Raw genomic sequence first — 21,139 nt, 5'->3', positions numbered from 1 at the left:
CGTTTAAAAGTAAAATAATTGATAGAAGATATATATGAAATCAAGGCTGAAAAAACATGGAAGTGGAAATATTTTAAGTATTGTACGAGGATGAATCTTGGCCCCCTTACGTCACTATGACACTGACGTCAAAGTTGTCAAGAGTGGAATGTCCACCTGTAGATCCTAGTTCAGGCGAACGTATAGTTTGTACAGTTGTATATTTTAACGTTCTGTAAACAATCAATTGGAAATTAATAAGATGGTAAGTAATTCCTGATACTATATGTACTTTGTAACCGGGACCGACTGTACCGTTGTGAAGATCATTCATTACTCTGCTGCTTGCCAAGCCAAATCGTATTGTTTACAGCAGTGTCAATGTAAATACTCCTGTTCACAAGTGGCTTCTTCACGCAACAGTCCGTATTGAAACATTCTAAACAATCGCTACCTGTGAAACACATCCCTTCCAACCTCCCTATTGTCACGACGAAGTTATCATGAAAATAAGAGATTGCCAAGCTGAAACAGCTAAAATGTTGCCCTGGCTTGTCATATGAATTTCCGTGTCCGGGATTATGATTTGTTTTGGTAGAGTTGCAGTGGTGAATGCAATGCAACTTTGCTGCTGCGGGTTTTTGAAACAAAATTTTCACAAGGAATGAAATTTTTCTGCCCCCCCCACCAATTTATTCTTAGGTAGGATATGCAACTAACCCTAAAACTAACCCTAATTCTAAACCCCTCCAAAAGTTTATTTGATGTGGTTCTTCCAAGAGCAGTCTGCGATTAAGGGGGGGGGGGGGGGGGGGGGGGCCTAAAGGAAATCTTGGCAAATTGCCCTTCTACTACAATTTGATTTTCTACCTTAATACTCACCAGCTTCCCCGTTCCCCAGCTCCAAACAAATACACTAACAAACAAGAAGCCTGAGTTCCCTATGTAGATGATGATGACAACCCATATTTTGGATTGTCTATGGACAACCACAGGCACTCGACTCAATGCAAGCAAAACCGTCACTGATGCAACCAGTACTGAGTGACGGTTTTGCTTGCATTGATGACAACGGCCAATTTATTTGTGGTATGGAGTGGACCACTGCGCTGTCTCTGAATGTTACCCAACAACAAAATAAAACCCAAATTTCTGACTAGATGAGTAGAAGCATATGCTGATAAAGGATTTTATATTTAATTAGAAAGTGAACATAATCATATCGCTGCTAACCTCCCCTACTTGCCGCTGAGATCTCTGACACAGGCACTGGCTTAGCCCTGCGTATGATGCTGTGAGTTCCCGCCATTGTATGGCCTCCCACCACGGTGGGAGGCTGTACAACTCCGGAAACATACAGCTTCGTATGCAGGGCAAGCACTGGCCGATGTCACAACTGGCTGACATCTCTAGATACTGCTGTCACCATGAGATCTGTATTACTGACACAAATATAAGTATTTTGAGTGTGGATGAAAGGCCTATAGCCCACATGCCAGATGTAGGTAGTGAATACTACCTGTCTTTTCTCCTATAATACTGGCAACTCTGAGCCTTTTCCACGCTATTGTTTGGGTTTTCAATGGTATATTGAGCATTGAATATGCTGTAAATCAAAGTGAATGATAGCATTCTAACTTTTATTTTCCTACACAAACCTCATCACTGGTGAATATTGAGAACAGTGCCCTTGTTAAACAACCTCATGTAAAAGACACCTACGTCTCACGTTCAGTATATTTTCTCACAAAAAATAACAGATGTCCATATCAAGATTTTTTTGCAAGAACATCATTCTTTGTGACTGGTTAACCATTCTTTGCAGTCTAGTTTGTCCATTTCTTGAAATTTTCCTTCAGTCAAATCTGTATCAATACATACACATATACATACCGTATGTAATATGTAAAATATTCTTGAGTCAAAGAAGGTGCTCTTGATACACTAGTGTGACAGTTGTTACTTGTGTCATTGTGGTCATTTTACATTCAAAACTTTTAATAAGGTATTGCAAGCCTCAGAACTGAAAGACTTAAACTTTTGCTCAAACTTGTCAAATTGTCACTTTGACTCATTCCCTTTCGAAACCAAGAAAATCAGGGGTCACTGTGCAAAATTTGGTAGTCGAGAAACAATTTGCCCAACATTTACCAAGGCTAGAAATTCAAAATGGCTGCCATCTCTTTGTTTACTCTGTGGAGAAAATTGAATGTTCGATTTTCACAAAGGTAAAACCAGTAAACAAGCCTGTTTAAAGTTGTGGAGCAAAAGGTAGTTGTGAAATACATTGTTAAAATAGCTGTCCTCGAGGCGCACTCTTCCTCGACTGAAGTAATGTTCTGTCAATATCAAAATATGTTGTTTTTGCAGACGGGAGAAAAAGTTGGTATTCAGGTAGTGGCAAGATGTCGACCGTTCACAGACACAGAGAAGAGCAAGAGTGCTGCTCGCATCATGAAGATGAGTGGAGATAAAACAACATTACAGAATCCACAAGGTGGAGGTACAGCCAAGGTATAGATGAAAATGTCAATGTTACTGTTATTTGATATCAATATCATACAGAACCTGTGAAATTTCTTACTCAATGAATACGCTAATATTGCAAACATTTTGTGTAATAACAATACTAGTTATAGTGAAAACAGCGGACAACATAGTGTTCTCCATGGCGTGAAAAAACAGAGCATTATCAATTTACATAACATTGCATTATTTGCATATCATTATGTTGTGGAAATGTATTCTTTTTATGGTTATTAACATATCTGTAGATTGCCTGAAAACAGAGTAGCCCACCCTCAAAATCCTCTTGCAGAAAACACTGTAACCTAAATGTGACAGTACGGTACAAAGGAATTCATCGAAGCCTCTGCAACATTTCCAGCAGTGTCTTCTTTCTGACTTCATGTTCTATCTTTTTTTTCCCTCTTCTTAGGAGGCAGTGTATGCTTTCAATGCAAGTTATTTCTTGGATGTTAGAACAGTAAGTTTATATTTTTCAGTGACCAAAATGTTTGTATTTGTCAGTAATCAAATGGAAAAGTAAACTAAATTGTTATTCCTTGTGTCAAAGAAAACAAACAAGCAAACAAAAATCATAGCTGTTTCGTGTTATTTATTGTGATTTTTTGTTTTGGGAAAACAAATCAGAATTTTGATCTAGTTTGTAGAAGCAGTGTAGTAGCTTGCCACATTTGACTTAACTGTAGATAAATGGAACAGCCAGTGTCAAATGTCAACTGCCACGCACAGTACACAGTACAACTCTATAAAGTCTGAGAATAATTAACAGCTGATGTGATTTCAGTAATATTTGCATTTGTCGCGTGATCCCCAACTTGTTGAGGTAAAATGTAATATTATGACAACAACGTTAGACTCAATCACAGCTGCTAAGTACAACATGTACTGTTTCATTCTGGGGGTCAGAGCAATTTTTTGCTGTTCTTGAACTCGTCATTTCATCTTTTCTTGTTGAATGCAGAATCTTGATTATTTAAGCTCCATACATTTTTTCCAGTGACATTGAAGAAACAGTTAGTAGAAGAGAACCACAAATTACTGCATGCGAACATTTTCCTCAATAAGTCAATGACAGATATAATTATATACTTGCTTGCCATCGCTGAGCAGTACCAGTCTGCATTTAAATTTGTAAAGATATCAAAGCATGAAAGAAATGTAAATTTTACAATCACCAGATTGAAAATGTAGACAGTGATCAATAACTTTGCCAAAAAATCTTTGCATTTAATTGTATGAAAGTTTTCCAAAAGTAGAGGTTCTCCACTTTGGCTGAGAAAGTTTCTCTTCAAATTCTAAGCAGTGTACTTTCCCTCACTGTGTAGATATTGAAGAGAATTCGCACTTTATTCATGGTCTTCCTGTTCCTTCTCTCCATCCAGAATCAAATTTACAGAGAGCAGTGTGAGCCCCTGCTCCTGAAAGCCTTGGCCGGTTACAATGTGACCATCATGGCATTCGGAGAGACGGGCAGTGGCAAGTCTTACTTGATATCCGGAACAGAGGATGATCCAGGAATCGCACCCATGGTAAAATTTTGTGTACTCTTTGAAATAGAGAAATCCCAATTCTTGTACTAGAAGCTTGATATGGCAACAACATTGCTTTAATGTATGGTTTTCCTTCTGTGTGTGGGATCAGAAGTGTAAAATACAAATGAGTACATGTGTTGATATATATCATTATTATAGTGAAAAGTGTGCAACTAAAATGATTGAAGAGAAGTACATGTCAGAATGTGATGTAAAAATGTTATGGCTATGCAAATTATGAACAATCTCCCTTACTAAATGCTGCTTAACAGACTCTGTAATGGAATTGAGGATGGTCATATGAGTCACCGTATCATTGAAATGTAGACACGTATGTACTAGAACTTGTACAGCTATATATGACAGAACAAAATATAAATGTGTAATCATAACACTCTATTTTCCAGTTGAACAGAAGTCTTTTCAAACACATTGATGATTCACCAGCAAGTAAACAGTTCCTTGTCACTGTGTCCTACCTGGAGGTATGTACTGGTGTACTCTCACAGACTTCAAAAACCACAAACATTTAAACCTCTCTTTTCTTTAACTGGAATGTCATGGGCTTCTTTCTGTTTTCTGTATCTCTTTTGTGATGTGTCTATCATGTCAACTCTGGTCACCTCTGGTCTGTTCACCTATCTGTTTTCTATTTCTTTTTTTCTCGGTGTGTTCTGTAACTCTTCCAATAGCTCCAATTAATGATTGCAGTAATTCCGGAGCTGCACTGTGTGTGCTTCCATCTTGCATTTGTTTGTTCAGGTGGGTATGCTTCTGAAAGTTTGCCTCGACAAACTTGCAGCCATGTTGTCATAATATGGCATATCTTTTTAATGCTGTTTGACTTTTGATTGATTTCCACTTTCTGATTACCTGGCTGACTTTCACAGCAATAACATCTTTAAATTTGTCAAATTCAATAATAGATTATGGATGAGAAGATGACAGACATGTTGAATCCTCACAACAATGTGATGAAAATTAAACAGCACCCACAGATTGGAATGTAAGTACTTCTTATATTAACCGCCTAGAATACCTTGAATACTGGAAATTTCCAGCACTTCATAAATACCTTATACTTTGATTGCCAGAAAATTCTGGTGAGACACTGTATGTATTGATGGTATTTTGGATAGCAGTTTACTCCAATTTGGTTGTCAAAGCTTTAACTGGCTTACATTACATGTACATTGTTTCAAAATTTAACTTTCATGCATTTCACAACAGCTATTTTCTGGAGGAAATAATACTATTAAGCTTGCATCCTAATGTGGGACGTGCATACATGTATGCTATGAGTGAAACAGAAATTTAATCATCTCATTCACATCTGTGCTAATCACAGCATACCGGTATATCAATATTTAACCATTGGTAGTGTTGATGACCAATTGTAGATTCTCAATAATGTTGACTTCTAGCTGTACAGACTCTGCCATATTGAAATTGTACCCATAAGAGACATAGTTGAAGTAGATATAACTAACCTAGCTGGGACTGTACAGAAATGATATTTTTCTCTCTAAAAATTAACTCTTTGTGTCTCATCTCTTCATAACGTTAACAAATAATTGTTATCTATTTTTCTCAGTTTTGTGGATGGATTGTCTGAAATGGTTGTGCGCAGTGCTGACGACATCAACCGATTGTATGAGCAAGGTACCAGGGCCCGTAAGATGGGGACTCCTGATATCAGAGCACACCGGGCAAGGTACCATATCTCTTATCTGTGGCTTCTCGGCCAAGAATTGAAGGAGGCGTAGGCGTTCCTGAGTTGATAATTTATATTAGAGTAGCTTTTCAAAACAAAAGGTCTTGAAGTGAGGAAAATACAGAAATGACCTGTATGACTTGTTGACAAGATTTACCATCGATCCTCGTAAGTCTGTTGACCTCTGTGAGCGTGCCTCCTAGAAAAAAATCTGAAGTCTTTGGTTCAGTACAAATTTCAAGAAATTCTTTGTTTGAATCTCGTATCGAAGCATGTAAAGACATGTGCTGTAGCATTGTTTGCCGGGAGTTGAGAAAGCATGGTTGATGCAAATTGAAAATTTTGTTAAAGAAAAAACAAAAACATTGAAAGGGGGCATACTTTTCTTTATATTGTAGAACATTTGAAATGCAAATTACAATGGCTCTAGTAGAGAAGTTAGCAAGAGAAGATGTTGGTTTTTTCGTAATGTATACAATTAATTTTCCATGAGCATCAGGCTTCAAAGCAGTTCCGTACTTAACACCAGGCTGTACATCTCCAGTGCTATCGTCATTTCCTGCAAGGGACAATAGCTGTAACTTTATGCCAAGCATTTCATTGTTTTTTTGTTCAGATAATCAAATGCATTTTTATATTGTCCTCGCTCAAGTATGTTGAACCACAGAGTATTAGCCGTCCCAACAGAGTGTACCGGTATTGTATAGAGTATACAATTTTATTACTGACAGATGAATTCTAGTCTGGAAAGGAATTCAATTTTCAGTAATAACACTAGGTATTACACACATACAGGCTGTGTTCACAAGTTGAACTCTAGACATTTCAAAGAGATTTGTGGAGTAGAACAAGGAACTGTATTTCACATACAGAACACAACACTGAGAAATACTTCAAAAGTTACAGCTAGTGGAGACATATAGAGTTATAGCTAGGAGAAGTGGTATATGCATGTATCAGTGATGTGCTGTACACACTGAATGTTCACTTCACTGTTCTGTGCACGGATCTGACCACAACAGTGAAAACTGTCGTGAGCACAGTTAGTCTTTCATCAATGATTTATTTGCATTTACTAGTCATGAAACTTTTGTCTCAGTGAAATACGTTTATAGTCATTACTTTGGAGAGGAGGAGGATAAATTGAGATATTAAGCCATGTCTTCAGTCTCTGCTTAACCCTTTGAGCGTCAAAGTCAATCTTTGTCACCTTTACAAAGTATACCCCAGTCAATTTTTTCAGATTTTTGCCAATTGCCAAAATTTTGATAAAACCTGTAGCCAATGAAATATGATATCCATTTTGTTCAAAATTATTCAAAAAATGAAATATGATATCAATTTTGTTCAAAATTATCCAAAAACTTACAGGAAAATTGAAAAAAATCGTAAAATGTTGCACTAAATTTTTGGTGGGAAAAATTATGGCACTGAAAGGGTTAAGGTAGAATGTGCCCTGGAACCGGTATTGGGACTCAAACATTTACTCTACTGCTTTGCTCTACCACTTGTGGGGGCTCATTTTGAAGCATATGGATGGAATAATAAAGTTTTCACTGGCTTGCTATTAAAAATCAACATTTCAATTTTTCCCTGTAGAATTGCCACAGGGATCAGTGCAGCCACTTTTATTTTGAGTGTCAGTAAATTTTGGGTAAATTATTTCTCTTGTACCAAATTTTGCACGGTGACCCCTGATTTATATTCTTTATTTCAAAAGGGAATGGTTTAAGGTTTCCTTACGGAAAGTTTGAGTAAAAGTTTAAGTCTTTCAATTTCAAGGTGCAAACTGCCTTAAGATCATGTTTATGTTCATGACCCTGTCATCCATGGCAATTTACCATAACCCTTTGAGTGCCAAAGACGATTTTTGTTGCCTCTTATACAACAAAACGCCAACAATTTCTTTCAGATCTAAACAATTTTTTTCTGATTTTTACCCAAATTTTGGTCAAAAAGTGTAGCCCATGAAAATTTATGTCCATTTGGTTCAAAATCTTGGTAAAATTTACAGAAAAATTCATAAAAATTGGTAAAATAATGCCCTGATAATTTTTTGGGAAAAAAATTTCAATGCTCAAAGGGTTAACAGGAAATTGATCCTACATTTCTTTTTCAATCTTACTGCAATCAGAATAATCGCAATCAAACTTAATATCAAATGTGTCTGCATGTTTATGTGTTTAACCACAGTGACCTGACGGCAAACATTGTGTATTCAGAAAGATGCGAGGTGATTAGTTTGGCCATAGGTTAAGATTGTCAGAGGGATTTATTGGTGTCGCATTGTGAAAAAAATCTTCCCAGAACTTTGAAGGAACTCAAACACTTAAGCCGTAATTAAAATTCACAAAAGGAGCGTCGCTTGGGAATGTGAAACTTCATTAATTAAGCTTCGGCAGCTAGATTAACAAAAAGAACACTTTTTATTTGTTGTCGTATTTCTTATATGATGTAAAAATCTTAAATCTTTTTGTTGCATTAATCTAGATCTCATGGCGTATTCAGCATTACTATTGAACAGAAGAATGCTGGTTCAGAAAGTGGCTTGAGGTCAAAGATCGTGATAGCTGACTTGGCTGGTGAGTTATGCATAGCTGGCTTCTTTACCTCGGCGTTTGAAACTTTTTTTATTGAAGCGTGGGCGGCTCCCTTACATTGTTTGCCAACACCCACGCGATAAATTCCAAACACCTACGTAGTATTTTGTTTATATGTTTGTGACCATACAGTCAGGACGGTGCCAGTAGTAGTCACCGATCATCCGAAAAATTGATTGGTCAGTCACTGGTTTTGAGACATCAGATCTGGACTGAAGGCATATAGAAAAGTTTATTTGTAGTAGCAGATCTTGGTACAAGTTGAATCAAGTGTATTTTTGGACAAAATCTGCAGGAATATGTATTGTAACTCTAAAGGATATATTGTTTCTCACACTGTGCATGTGTATCCTTTGCTTGTGTAGGTTCTGAAAAAATCGAAGGCAATGTGGCTGGGTAAGTACACGTCAATATTTGAAAATTTGATTGGTGCAATAGCCTTTCATTACCATTTCTCGCAGTGATTTTTTGTGCAGATCACTTCATTAGGATGTATGTAAGAGAGAAATAAACAGTCGTGATCTGACTTTGACATCAACACAACTTAATGCTGACACAGCATTCTGTATCTAACACGACATAAGTTACAAGTCCATCTGGTATATATTTGTGAGGAAGGCCGGGTGATCAGGAAATAAAGTCGAAAACGTTTCAATATAGTAAAGGATAATACGAGTAGAAATATTGAAATGTGAAAAAAAAATTGGAACTTTGCTACCAACTGTACTAGGACATTAATAGACACTGATGTTACATGTCTTATAGAGAATTTTATCAAGATTGGCTTAATTCTGTGAAATCCAGAACACTAACGATTCTCATCACATTATTTTAACATTTTTGAACGGGTACTGTGTTGAAAAAGCTGAATGAATATCTGATTTTAACCTTATACATGTAAAAGTTACCTCCCCATCTTGTAAACTTCAGAATACATGCATATATATGCTTCGGGTGGTTATAATGACAGAGTTTTTCTCCTTGTCTGTGGTATAATATATAACCATGTGTGGTGAGGGTCCATAGAATATGAATATTAGGAAAACAATGTAAGCAATGAAAATACGATTTTTCATCATTGCAGACTATCTATTCATTCTCTAACTCAAAATATATCATTTGAATCAAGGGTCATTCTCATTCATTAGCACACTCAGTTATGTATTTAACGGGGACTTATCCTTTTACAGAATGTTCATGGTGTTATACTTTTTATATTTTCCAAGTTACAGTGTTCTTTTTAACTTAGTTTGCTCTCTTTCTCATGTGTTCTGTCTGCTAGTGTGTCAGCTTTAGGAAGTGTGATCCAGGCTCTCGGTGATCCAGGCAAGAAGGGTGGCCATGTACCGTACAGAGCTTCAAGTGTCACCAGGCTTCTTCAGGTGAGAGACTTGCAGATACAACCCTGTGCAGCAAAAATTCTCAACTCTTAATTTTAAGGACAGTAAACGAGTCTGACTTATTTTGTTAAATTTTCATCAAGACAGCCTATGTGGCCATCTTGGTCGTAATTCATGAAATTCGTATGTGTGTTGCACAGAAGCATACACCTCCTGCAAGTCTGTTTCATGTGTTGCTGTGACCAGTTGGCGGCAAAAAGTTGTCGTTACTCAGGTAATTCATGTAGGATAGCGGCAAAGTTTTGGCGGTAGTGTAGGATGTTTGGTCACGTGAGTCTGTCCGCGTCTTTTTTTCCCCGCTGAAACGCTGTCCGCTCTTGGTGGAATAGCGTAATCATATGGCATTGTGTCTTGATCAGTTATTTTCATTATGTAAAACTGCAGAATGCTGTACACAGTTTTGAGTTAACTTTTTCATCAGGGTACATATAGATTATTGTATGTGAGAAGATTTTGTTAAAAAGAGTATCGATACAGTGGCAGGGTGCTGACAAATAAAAGTAACAGCCTGAACAGATCAGCTCACCATTGAAAGAACAGAGCTTGTCACCACGGCAACATTTTCGTTTTCATTGTATTCTACTATCAATCAAGGCTAAAATATGCAGCTCCATTTTCATGGAATATGCGTGGGCGGGCATGGTGCTATACATACCGTAATGTTTGTGAAGTTTCCAGTAAATTCTTGCCGAGCTCAGAAGCTACATTTGTGGGTTGTTTGACCTGGCCGAGATGTTGGTTTCCGGATGTTTTTTTTACAAGTTGACCATTGGTCTCTATACCCATCAACTTTTCAGGACGGCCTTGGAGGGAACAGCTATACATGCTTTCTGGCAGTGGTATCTCCAGCTGACAGTGCATATGATGCCAGTCTCAAGACCCTGTCTTACGCCCAAAATGTCAAGAACATACAGAATTTGGTGAAAAAGAACTCAGTAAGTGATCAAATTGTACTGGTAAAATTTGCCATTTTCAGTCAGTTTTTAAAGAAAACATAGTCTTCCAGTGTTGCAGCCAGGATTTTTAAAACTGGGGACGCTGTATCCCTCCACTGTTTATTTTTGGGGACATGTTGCCCATTTTGGGGACAACATGCATCAGTTGTCAATCAAATTATGTATCACTTTGTAACAAATGAGTTTTACCAAACAAAATTCAAGCTACCGGGACCGCGTCGCTCTGCTTGAATTTCAGTAATTGTATCAGTATTCCGTATCTGCCGTCAATAAGAGCTATGTCGAATACAAGCAAGTTATGATATCAAGTGCAGCGTACTAATTAATTTTAATCATAGCTCCGAAAGTACAAAAACATATGCTTATGCTTCAAAATAATCATGCAAAACAAAGGCCACTGTCAATATCCGATGTTACTTGCAGACTACACCCTACACAGAAGACACTTGAGTGTTCCCGAGGTGACCCACAAAACACGAGAATGTGGGACAACGGGTTCCACTTTGGGGACATCGTGGCAAGGGCGTATCCTTGCTGCAACACTGGTCTTCTGTCAACATGATACTTCTTTCAATAACAGGGCAACTCTATTTTGAACAAAAAATTTGAGGAATTTAGAAAATTGTCTTCGACTCTCTTTCAGAATGACACTTCCCGAGTGATCAGTGAATTCAGAGAGGAGATTAGCAAGCTGAGAGACAAACTAGCAAATGTTGGTCCTGGTCAGGAAACCAACAGAGATGATGTCACAAAAATGCAGGTATGATTTCTAAGTGTTTGAAAAATAAATGGCATCAGGAGGAAATAGAAGTAGTCATTTACAATATCCTCATTAAATTACGCCTAGTGGAAAAAATCATTTTTTGTGCCATTATTTAACAAGGGTTGTTGTAACCTCTACTTTGTCAATTTTTTACGTCTGTAACATCTGAATTTTTACGCATCAGCCTGACTTTTCTTCTTTGTGTACTTACAATCTATGGCAGCAAAGACTACCAGTATGAGCAACTTCACGTCAAATTATCATTTTTAGTGATTTGGCTATCTCACATATTAATGTGCCATACCTTTTTCAGGATCTGGTGCATGACTTACAGATTGCAAAACGTCAGACTTGGGAAGAGAAAGAGAGATTGTCCCAACAGTATGAAGATGAACGGAAAGTCAATTTGGCCAACCGTGTAAGTCAATTTAGCCATCACTGGCAGTCAATGTTATCGATTGTGTAAGTCAATTCAGTCAAGATCGGTTGTCAGTTTAGTTTATTGTACAAGTCAATTGGTGCAGTTGAGCAAAATAATGGAGAAACTGTTAAAGTCAGTTACGCCAGCGATGTAAGTCACTTCATCCAACTGTTTCTAGGTCAATTTTGCCAACAATGTGAGTCACAGTAGAGAACCAGAGAAATAGCCAACTTTGTGAGTCATAGTAGACAACCAGAGACGTCAATTTAGCCAATGGGAAAGTCAATGTAGCCAGCAGGGAATTGAGTCAGTTTGAGATGAGCACTTCATGAGAAGATGCAGAGAATTGGAGTGCCAACAAAACAGAATATACGTGTACATGAATGTACTTGATCAATACAAACTTACACACTGATGCAGGCTGTACAGACCATAGCAAACTGGTCAAACGCCAAATAGTGTCAAACAAAAGGGAGGTTAGGAACTCTGTGACCCGCAGTGTCATATGTTGACAATGATTTATCTGTGTCTTTGAATTGACAGGGCATCATTGAATGGGTGATGAGTGACAGTGCCAGGAAAGGGAACAAAGAAATGCAGGAGAAATTTCTGCTAATGCAGAAAGAGAAAGACCAGGTAAGAAAGTGTGTTGTCTATGACAAATGCCTCTGTAAGTTCTCTCATCAAGAATGAAGCTGTTCTGCTTTTAAGTCAGACCAGTGCAATTAAAAGTTGACGTCACAACCCGAACTTACCTCCCTGAAGCATATTCACCCACTTTTGAAAATGTTCAGTTACAAATTTACATTGTTTAACAAGCCTTGAAATTAACTACCAGGAGTTGATGATCCCGAAAGTATGCTTGAAATCAGAGCAGCAGTTTAGCTGGTTATCGTTTCTGTCAGCTGTGTGTGTCATGTTGTACCTTAAGTGCAAAGCAATGACCTAATTGTTCACATTCATGATTCTCGTGAAACCAGTAGTGAGGAGCCGTCTTTCAGTGTAAAATTTTATGCCTCTCTGATAAAGAATTTAAATTCAGTCATTCCGAGAAATTGACCACTCTGTAGATTTCATGATTTATGTATATGCGTACCTATATAACAATAAAAAAGTAAAAATTTTCATCGCAGCTGTTGGCAGAGTACAAGGACAAACGTAAATTGGTGGATGACATGAAAGAAAATCTCCAGGCAAGAATTGCTGATTACTCTAAATTAGCAGAAAGTGGTAAGTGCCTCTCTCTTGTATGTTTCCATGCCGCAATTATTGAATAAAGATCTCTCGGTGATTTAGAAAATTAGGAAAATGCAGATGAAATGATACTTGAGTTACCACACTATTTGTTGTTATCAAGCTTGCTTTATATCAAGGAAAAAGTCTCTTGAAACTGTTTTGTATCCTTGCATAGGACCTGAGATTTTGTATTTAATTAATGATGAAACAAGCAGAAGTCAAATAGCAGGACTTGGGCCAAATACCCTTCACCTGTACCCAATGAAGCAATGACAGGTAAAGTGCCTTGCTCATGGTCACAGCACCATATGTGAGTCTGTGAGCTTACATCATCTGATAGTGAGTCTAGACTTATCCAGGTCTCGGACTCACCATCCTCCTTTTTTGAGTCTGATACTCAACCAAGTGTGCCAAAATGTCTCCTTTGAGATGGTTGACCCCTAGATGTCCGTATCTCTCCATGAGAATATAGTTAGATTCATGTGCATGTTTTTGCTGGTCAATAACGATGCTAATGACCAGAGTTTTCAGAAAGTTTTCCATATCTTTATTATCATGTCCTGTGTTGGCAGGCAAGGCATCAGAGTCGGAGACCAAGTCAAGGGTGACAGCCATCCACGAACTGAAGGAGAAATTGAAACGTGAAAGCGAGAATGTGAAAGACGTCAAGAGAAGACTGAAAGAGCTGCAGGAAAAACAGAGACGAGAGAAGGAGGTGAGAGAAGATAACAAGTTGCTACATCGTATTTTGCATACAAGTCTTAAGAAAACAGCAGTCATCAAGGGTCTTTTGTTGATGTGCACGACTTTTGGCCTTTTAGTGAACCACATTGTCATGCTATCAACGACATTGTCATGCTATCAATCAGGCTGCATACAGATTTGTCCACACATGTCTATGAGAATCATTTTCCTCGGGCTGGCCTATTCATTTAAGTTCAGCATAAAAAACATAATACTGAAGTGAGGCTTTAAAAAAACTTAACAGAAAGTTGAAAAAAAATAAAGCATCAGAATTTTTAGTTTTTCTATACAGAGCACTACAGTTTGTAAATTAATATTCTTTCTACCAGACTCCATAGACAAACCATAGAAGTAAATACAATTTGGGAGAAACCAGATTAAATTTGCAGCGTATGCTGAAAGTAACCAGCATACCTCCAAACTGAAAGATATAAACTTCTGCTAAAACCTTCCTCAGGGAAACTTAAAACCATGCTTTTACGAAATAAAGAATGTAAATCAAGGGTTACCTCCCATTGATTTAGCACCAGAGAAACAAATTAGCTGTAATCTACCAGCAATTGAAATTCAAAATGGCGACTATCCCTATGTTAACTCTGTGGGGAAAAATAAATTTTTTCATTTTCACATAACAAGATGGTAAGAACCTACTACACAAGCTTCAAAATTATTCTCAAAATTATAAAGTACGGTAAAAATTCAAGATTAGAATATCTGTCTAGTATTTCTTGACTATTACAATGTCACCCTCCGCTGGATTCACGTGAGTTCAATCCACATTCATCTCTTCAGGATGTGCGTTCAGAAAACGCCGACTTGAGGAACAACGCTGAGCTGAGGAGGATGATTGAGGAAGAGGAGAGGAAGAAATTAGAGAGAGAAAACGCTGCCATGTTGGCTGAAGAGTTGGACAGAATGAAAATGGAAATTGAACATGAGAAAGCTGAACTACAGGTATCAACAAATTTTCTTTGGTGCTGGCTTCCCTTGGGTAATTCTGCACTGCAAGTGACTTTCTTTGCAATCTCCCTTGATATTGTCAAAAACTAGTTTTATGAAAGTGTCAGAGCTAGAGAAGAGCTTACAAACCATTCCATAACACTATCATCTGACAAAAGCTGCTTAGCTGGGTTAGTTTCTCATTCACGGTGCTGACTTAATCATGTCTGTGCAGACCGCTACAACTAAACACGGTGATTGCATACATTTCTCGTGCTCATAGTTCTGGTGCAAGATTTTTAATCAGCTGCTCAAAACAAAAATCACTAAATCACCAAGAATGCAATCTTGCTACGTTTAATAGTGCCGAGTTTTTGATTCACACGACGATCAGATTAGGTAATTATCATCTTTGCTGACTGCGCATTTTTGTATATGTAAGCGTCGTCAGCAGATGGTATTCACCTCGTCTGTATATATGTCAGCATTTGAACGAAACAGTTCAATTGATTGAGAAGCTTTAACAGCAATAAAAGCTGCTTTTGTCAGTCACCAGATGTGCAGCAAAGCTAATATGCAAAAACTATTGAATGCAAATGAGGTGTAAACGGGTTGCAATTGACTTTGCCATCCAGACTTTGGAGTAAATCTATTACGGTATGTAGGTCTGAGTGGTGTTCATCTTCACTGACTGCGCAGATCTATGTAAGTTGTACTGCGTGGTCAGTCTTGATGAAAACCACTTGGGTCAAATGTGGCAGCTGTCAGCCCTTTGTGATGTGAGTGTATGGTCTGGACAAGAAACACAAGAGAGTTGCTAATCAATGATACTAGACTAAATATAACTTTTGCTGTGGCATAGACATGCGAAATGGGTGCTTGGTGGATGAGCTAGGTGTAGGGAGGGAGATTAACATTGTCATGGCCCTGAACTCATGTATAGACTTCCTGCAACATTAACAACACAAATTTGAAATAAAGTCATGTACCGTACATGTACTGGCAGTGTAATCTCTTTATCATCATGTCTTGAGTCTATAATTTCAGTGATACACTACATTTTTGTCAGCCTCTTCACATTGAATTGTCTAAATTTTACTGACATCTAAGTTTGCCTCAACAGCTGAGAAACCACTTTCAAATCTCTGCATACAATTGACAATTTTGCACGCGGATGGGTGCCATACTTCAAGTCATTGATCAAAATATTCTCTTTTCCTGTGATTGGTGTGAGTTCAGAAAAGTGAATTTGTGATCTGTTTATATGATGAATATTCTGCTCTGACTTTGTAAATTTTCTGGGTAAGACAATAAAATGATGTGATTATTGGATATTCCTAGAGGTTTTAAATGGGAAATTTGTGGTCACGATCATGGCAACTGTACAATACATGTTGCAGTCAGGGCTAGAGTGAAAAATTACTGGACGCAGACAGCAACTTAGGGTATATGGTTTTTAGTTAAGACTAGAATTAGGGATAGAATTTACACATGATGTAGTTACATGTAGCGAGACACTCCGAAGATAACCTTGTACTGCATTTCCAAAGGTGTTTGTCCATTGATCTCCTCTCTGCCACAGATACATAGAGGGCGCTGTCACATTGGCGACTTCCGTGTTCAAATGGTTAATATCTTGTGAAGTATTTCGGGCATTCATCTTTAGGTTTGATTGAGCAAAGCAGGCTCTGAGAAGAATACCCCAGAATATCTCAGCAGTTGTTTTCGAGAGATAAAGTCAAGTCAATGTACAATTTGTTTTTCATACATGTTAAAATAATGCAATAATGATAGCTGCACCCAATGCATCCTATTGCTATTGAGTCAGTGGGTGTAAAATTTGAATTTTTAGAAGGTTAGAAGTGCTCTTTTCAAGCAAATTTGCCATTTCCAATCAGGCCTTGGAACTTCTCATAAAATCCAGATAAAACACAATTTATTTTCGTTTAAGTAAAATGTGATTATGATGACAATTGTCAGATCAACTGTCAGTGTAGAAGGCATAATGCCCCATTGGGTCGTGTGAGCTCAAGACCTAGGTATAACTGGAGTATGTTAGCATACCTGTAGTTTCAGAGCATGGGCACATCCTGTAAACTGGCTTTTGCCATTGGATGGTGGAGTTAATAAAACATATTACCATTGGGTCTTAAAGTGGTTTTGAAATATTTTGTAATTAATTTATCAGTTTTGGTACCAAAGTCAGTGTTGTTGATGATTAGGAAGATGGTGATAACATTAACCCTTGAAAAACAAAAGTAGGGTTTTGGTATGTCGGTTTTTTTTACAGTTCCTGTAGGCTAGTTGTAAGACATTTGAAATAATTTGCCAGCCATCTGTGTGCAGTTACAGGAAACCATGGACATTTTGTGTACCATACAGCATTTTTTGAAATGCACTCTGAATAACTGTGTGTAAGATATGGAAAAAAAAACATTTGGCATTGTAGTATACAAGGTAAGAGAGTTTTTTTATTTTTATTTATAAACCCAGCTGAAGATGGCTCAAGGATTCAACTACAGCAACCAGCAGATAATGCAGCTTGAAACAGAACTTATTGAATTGAGGGCAGAGAGGGCGGTTGTCACCATGCAGTTACAGACACTTGACCAAGAAAAGCAGCTGCTCACCAGAGATATGGAAGAAAGCTACAAACGCCATAAAGAAGAACTCGAAGTACAACAATTGCAAAATTTCCAGGTGAGTACTCTGATCATGTAACTGCATGAACAAACAATGAATAAACTGATTACAGAGACGATTTCATCATTCAACCAAAGGACTATATTTAATCCAATGTACCCTGTAACTTTTAGGTTACACAAACTCTTTGAGTGATTTCAAGCATTTCTTTGAATAATGTATCGAAGTACAGTGGTTTGCTTTGATGCATTGGCATTATGCGAACTAGACATATTGTCTAAATTGAGGTGTTGCCAACACTCCCAGGTGTAATTATCAGATGAGCAGTAATTCCAGTCGATCACAGTGAAATCAACTCTGCCAAAGTTGAAACATTGTCTTGCAGAAGGTCAGACGCAGTCAAAACAACTACACCTGAACGAAAGTGATATGACTTGGGCAGAGCATGGACATACAATGTGATGGTGTTGTTGTGACTATGTCAGACCTCCTGCTGGACAATGTTTCAACTTTTGTAGAGTTGATTCCTTTATAATTGACTCATATTACCACTTAGCTGATAATTGCACCTGACGTCGTTGGCAACACCTCGATTTAGACGATCTGTCTAGTTCATCTAATGCCAATGGGTCAATGCAAACCACTGTAATATTTCCATGGGTCAAAGAAAGGATTTCAGTCAATGGTTCATCGAATTGATTTAGATGGCACACTGACTTTCTCACCATCTGTTCCCCCTTTGCAGACTTTCAGAAATTACCGCCAAGTGTTTGAGGAGCAGAAGGCAGCCTTAGAACAGAGATACCGCACACTGCTTGAGGAGTCCATACAAGATGCCGTCTTCCTGTCCACAAGGAATTCTGAGTTGATGCAGGAGAACCAGGCTCTCAAGCAAGGTCAGTGACTTTCTCTGCATCTTCCATATGCCATGCTGTAATATACTGATAATACAAAGACGATCTGATACTGGTCTCTGGTGTCAGAAACAAATGTTATAGCTTATTGTTTGGGCTACTAAAATGGCCCATCAAGACCCTAGCATGGACATATACACATACTTGCGCAACAAAGACTTAGAATTTTCAAGACTTTTGAAGATTGATATCGTATTGTACATGAACAATAACAGTTTGCAAAGTGGCATATATTTTTTCAAATTTTACACAGATTTCTTCAAAAGTAAGTGACTGTAAGATATTATATTTACTCTTGAATGTTCTCAACCGTGGTAATCAACCAGTACAAAATTATTATGATGGTTTAAGTCTATGATCAGCCATTTCTTGCAAATGATAAGCCAAAAATTACATAGATTTGTTAACTTTTGTGTATTTTCTATTTATTATTTCAGAAATTGCTGAAATGAAAGATCAGATTTCCATGACTGGCAAGAAGCCCAGTCGACCAACATCAGCAACTTCATCCAGATCCTAAAGATGAGAAGGCAATCAGTTCTGAAGACCGTCCAGACATTGATCACAGAAATTCCTCATCATCAGTATTCAAGGAATTCTGTTTTCAGCAACTCTTATGATTTAAGAAATAATTTTACATTTATGAGAGACATAATTTTGATTCCTGCCTAGTCATGATATTCTATGTACTTCATTTCAACATAGCCATCAGTGTAAGTAAATACCGTCCACACCATTGTAGATATTCACAATATCTGTGTCCAGTTTACCAGCAAAATATGAAAAACATCTTCAGTATGTATTAATTTTCCTTTTTATACTATTTGATATACCATTGTACATTCCTTTTGTAACATAATAAATATATTAATGACTGTAATTGCTATTTACAGTGTTGTTTATATATATATATATATATATATATATATATATATATAATATTGAACCAAGATTTTAGCTACAAAATTTATCATGTTGTACATAAGACATTAGCTTACATAATCATACCTTTTCAAAGACGTGCAAAGTTTTGTCTTTCCATTTTGGAGTCATAGGATTGCTTTCCATGTGTAACTGCTGAAGATCTTTGAGGAGTGCATGTACTAAGGGCTTAATTATGTTCAAAAGTACTTTGAATTAAATACTTGGGTGTTTTGATCTGGAAATGGATTTCAGGACATGTAAAACAGAGTGAAGTAGGCAGTTCAGTAAAAACAATCATGCCTTGATTTAGCAGAGAGACAATTGAAAGAATTGTATATGCCAGATTTGTTTTCCCCATGTATTATTTCCATTTCCAGTGAAATACTCCACATCTAAACAGTTCAAGATAAATGTTCTAAGGTTTTGTCACATTTAAAGCATCAGAACAACCTTCTACCTTTCCATTTCACGGTCCACCTTTGCAATAATTGAGTATTATTCCAACAGTTGTATAACAGGTTATACAGAAATTAATACAAAGTGAAAAATAAAAATCTTTTGCTATTCTTGACAAGCAAAGTACAGAGAGTACCAAAAATGCAATGTATCATTTGTTTCACAGAAAGTTGTTCACATATTAAGTTTGAAACTAGATCTGACTTCAAGCAATCAATAGGTTTTGTGTTCTTTGCATTAAAATTGCACATAACCTTACATTCAAAGACTGTCATTTACCAAATGTTGCATTCTTATATATGGCACATGAAATTTTGCTAGAATGGAGTGACTTAATAAAGACCCTTCCTCAAAATCTTTACATGGATTTGTTGTATCATATCAGGGATCATCTATCAATGAGTGGGTAGGTGTGCACACATGCAAACACAGTTGTAATCAAAATAGACCAAAAAACTTGCATATTTTGACATATGTTTGGTTTTCTTTAACAGCAATATGAGCAACAGAGCATATGAGATGTCCAGTTTTCCTCAGTATATCTATTCTGCTTTCACACTTCACACCGCTGACAGGCTTTTTTTTGCTCTAGCGGTAAATTCTATCTCAAAATGCAGAAAGGTGAGTGGCATTACAACCAATGTTTTAGAATGCAGTTATTTTAAGATTTTTGCCAAAATTTTGATAAAAAACTAGCAGATTAAATTTGATGTCCATCTGGTTCAAAATTATAAAAAATTACAGAAAAATTTATAAAAATTGGTAAAATGTTGCAATAAAATTTTAGCGGGAAAAATATGGCACTCAAAGGGTTAATCAAAATGAAAACTAGTATCTGTACAAAAATGAAAGTTGGAGGCACCGTGGCCCAGTGGTTAGGGTAACGGACTCACTGTCAGAGGGTGGTGAGTTCGAGACTCCAGCACGGTGTTGTGCCCCTGAGCAAGGCACTTTACTCCTCAGTGCTCCATTGGGGGAGTTAGTGGGTTATTACCGCATCCTGTAATTGGGCTAACGCCTGTTGGATGATGGACTGAATAAAAAATAAATAAATTAAATAACGTGCAGTTTTTCCACCATTGTTGAAAAATTGAGAATGCAATGTGATCGGGGGGGGGGGGGGGGGGGGGGGGGGGGGGGGAGGTCTGAACATTTTGTGTTTTCCTGTATGAGTAAACATGATCTTGTATGAAAAAAGATTGAAATACCAATGCATCTGTAACAAGTTACAGCATGTAACCACTTCTGAACTGCAACTTTGAATTGTCGAATGTCACAACCCCCTTTTATAACCGTTGCCATATATATATATATATATATATATATATATATATATATATATATATATATATATATATATATATATATATATATATATATATATATATATAT

General features: G+C 37.2%; 1 protein-coding gene across 1 annotated transcript; it reads left to right on the top strand.

Annotated features, from left to right (window-relative positions):
- The first annotated feature begins 86 nt into the window (after window positions 1–86).
- Window positions 87–19,278, top strand: LOC139131467 (kinesin-like protein klp-20). Its single transcript, XM_070697520.1, has 20 exons — window positions 87–244; window positions 2,350–2,493; window positions 2,918–2,965; window positions 3,888–4,034; window positions 4,445–4,522; window positions 4,964–5,043; window positions 5,632–5,751; window positions 8,242–8,333; window positions 8,717–8,747; window positions 9,634–9,733; window positions 10,549–10,686; window positions 11,351–11,467; window positions 11,784–11,888; window positions 12,435–12,527; window positions 13,025–13,121; window positions 13,700–13,842; window positions 14,664–14,825; window positions 17,304–17,510; window positions 18,199–18,349; window positions 18,805–19,278. The coding sequence occupies exons 1-20, from the start codon at window positions 242–244 to the stop codon at window positions 18,885–18,887; spliced, it is 2,139 nt and encodes a 712-aa protein (XP_070553621.1). The 5' UTR covers window positions 87–241; the 3' UTR covers window positions 18,888–19,278.
- Window positions 19,279–21,139: the final 1,861 nt, after the last annotated feature.

This window comes from Ptychodera flava, chromosome 4 (assembly GCF_041260155.1).
Source record: "Ptychodera flava strain L36383 chromosome 4, AS_Pfla_20210202, whole genome shotgun sequence".
Classification (NCBI taxonomy): domain Eukaryota; kingdom Metazoa; phylum Hemichordata; class Enteropneusta; family Ptychoderidae; genus Ptychodera; species Ptychodera flava.
Note: the sequence above shows the minus strand (reverse complement) of the source record. Positions and strands in the feature narration are given on the sequence as shown.

Coding starts and splice junctions, on each gene's coding strand:
- LOC139131467 (XM_070697520.1), top strand. Junction 2,494..2,917: donor AAGGTGGAGGTACAGCCAAG/GTATAGATGAAA, acceptor CCCTCTTCTTAG/GAGGCAGTGTATGCTTTCAA. Junction 4,035..4,444: donor ATCCAGGAATCGCACCCATG/GTAAAATTTTGT, acceptor TCTATTTTCCAG/TTGAACAGAAGTCTTTTCAA.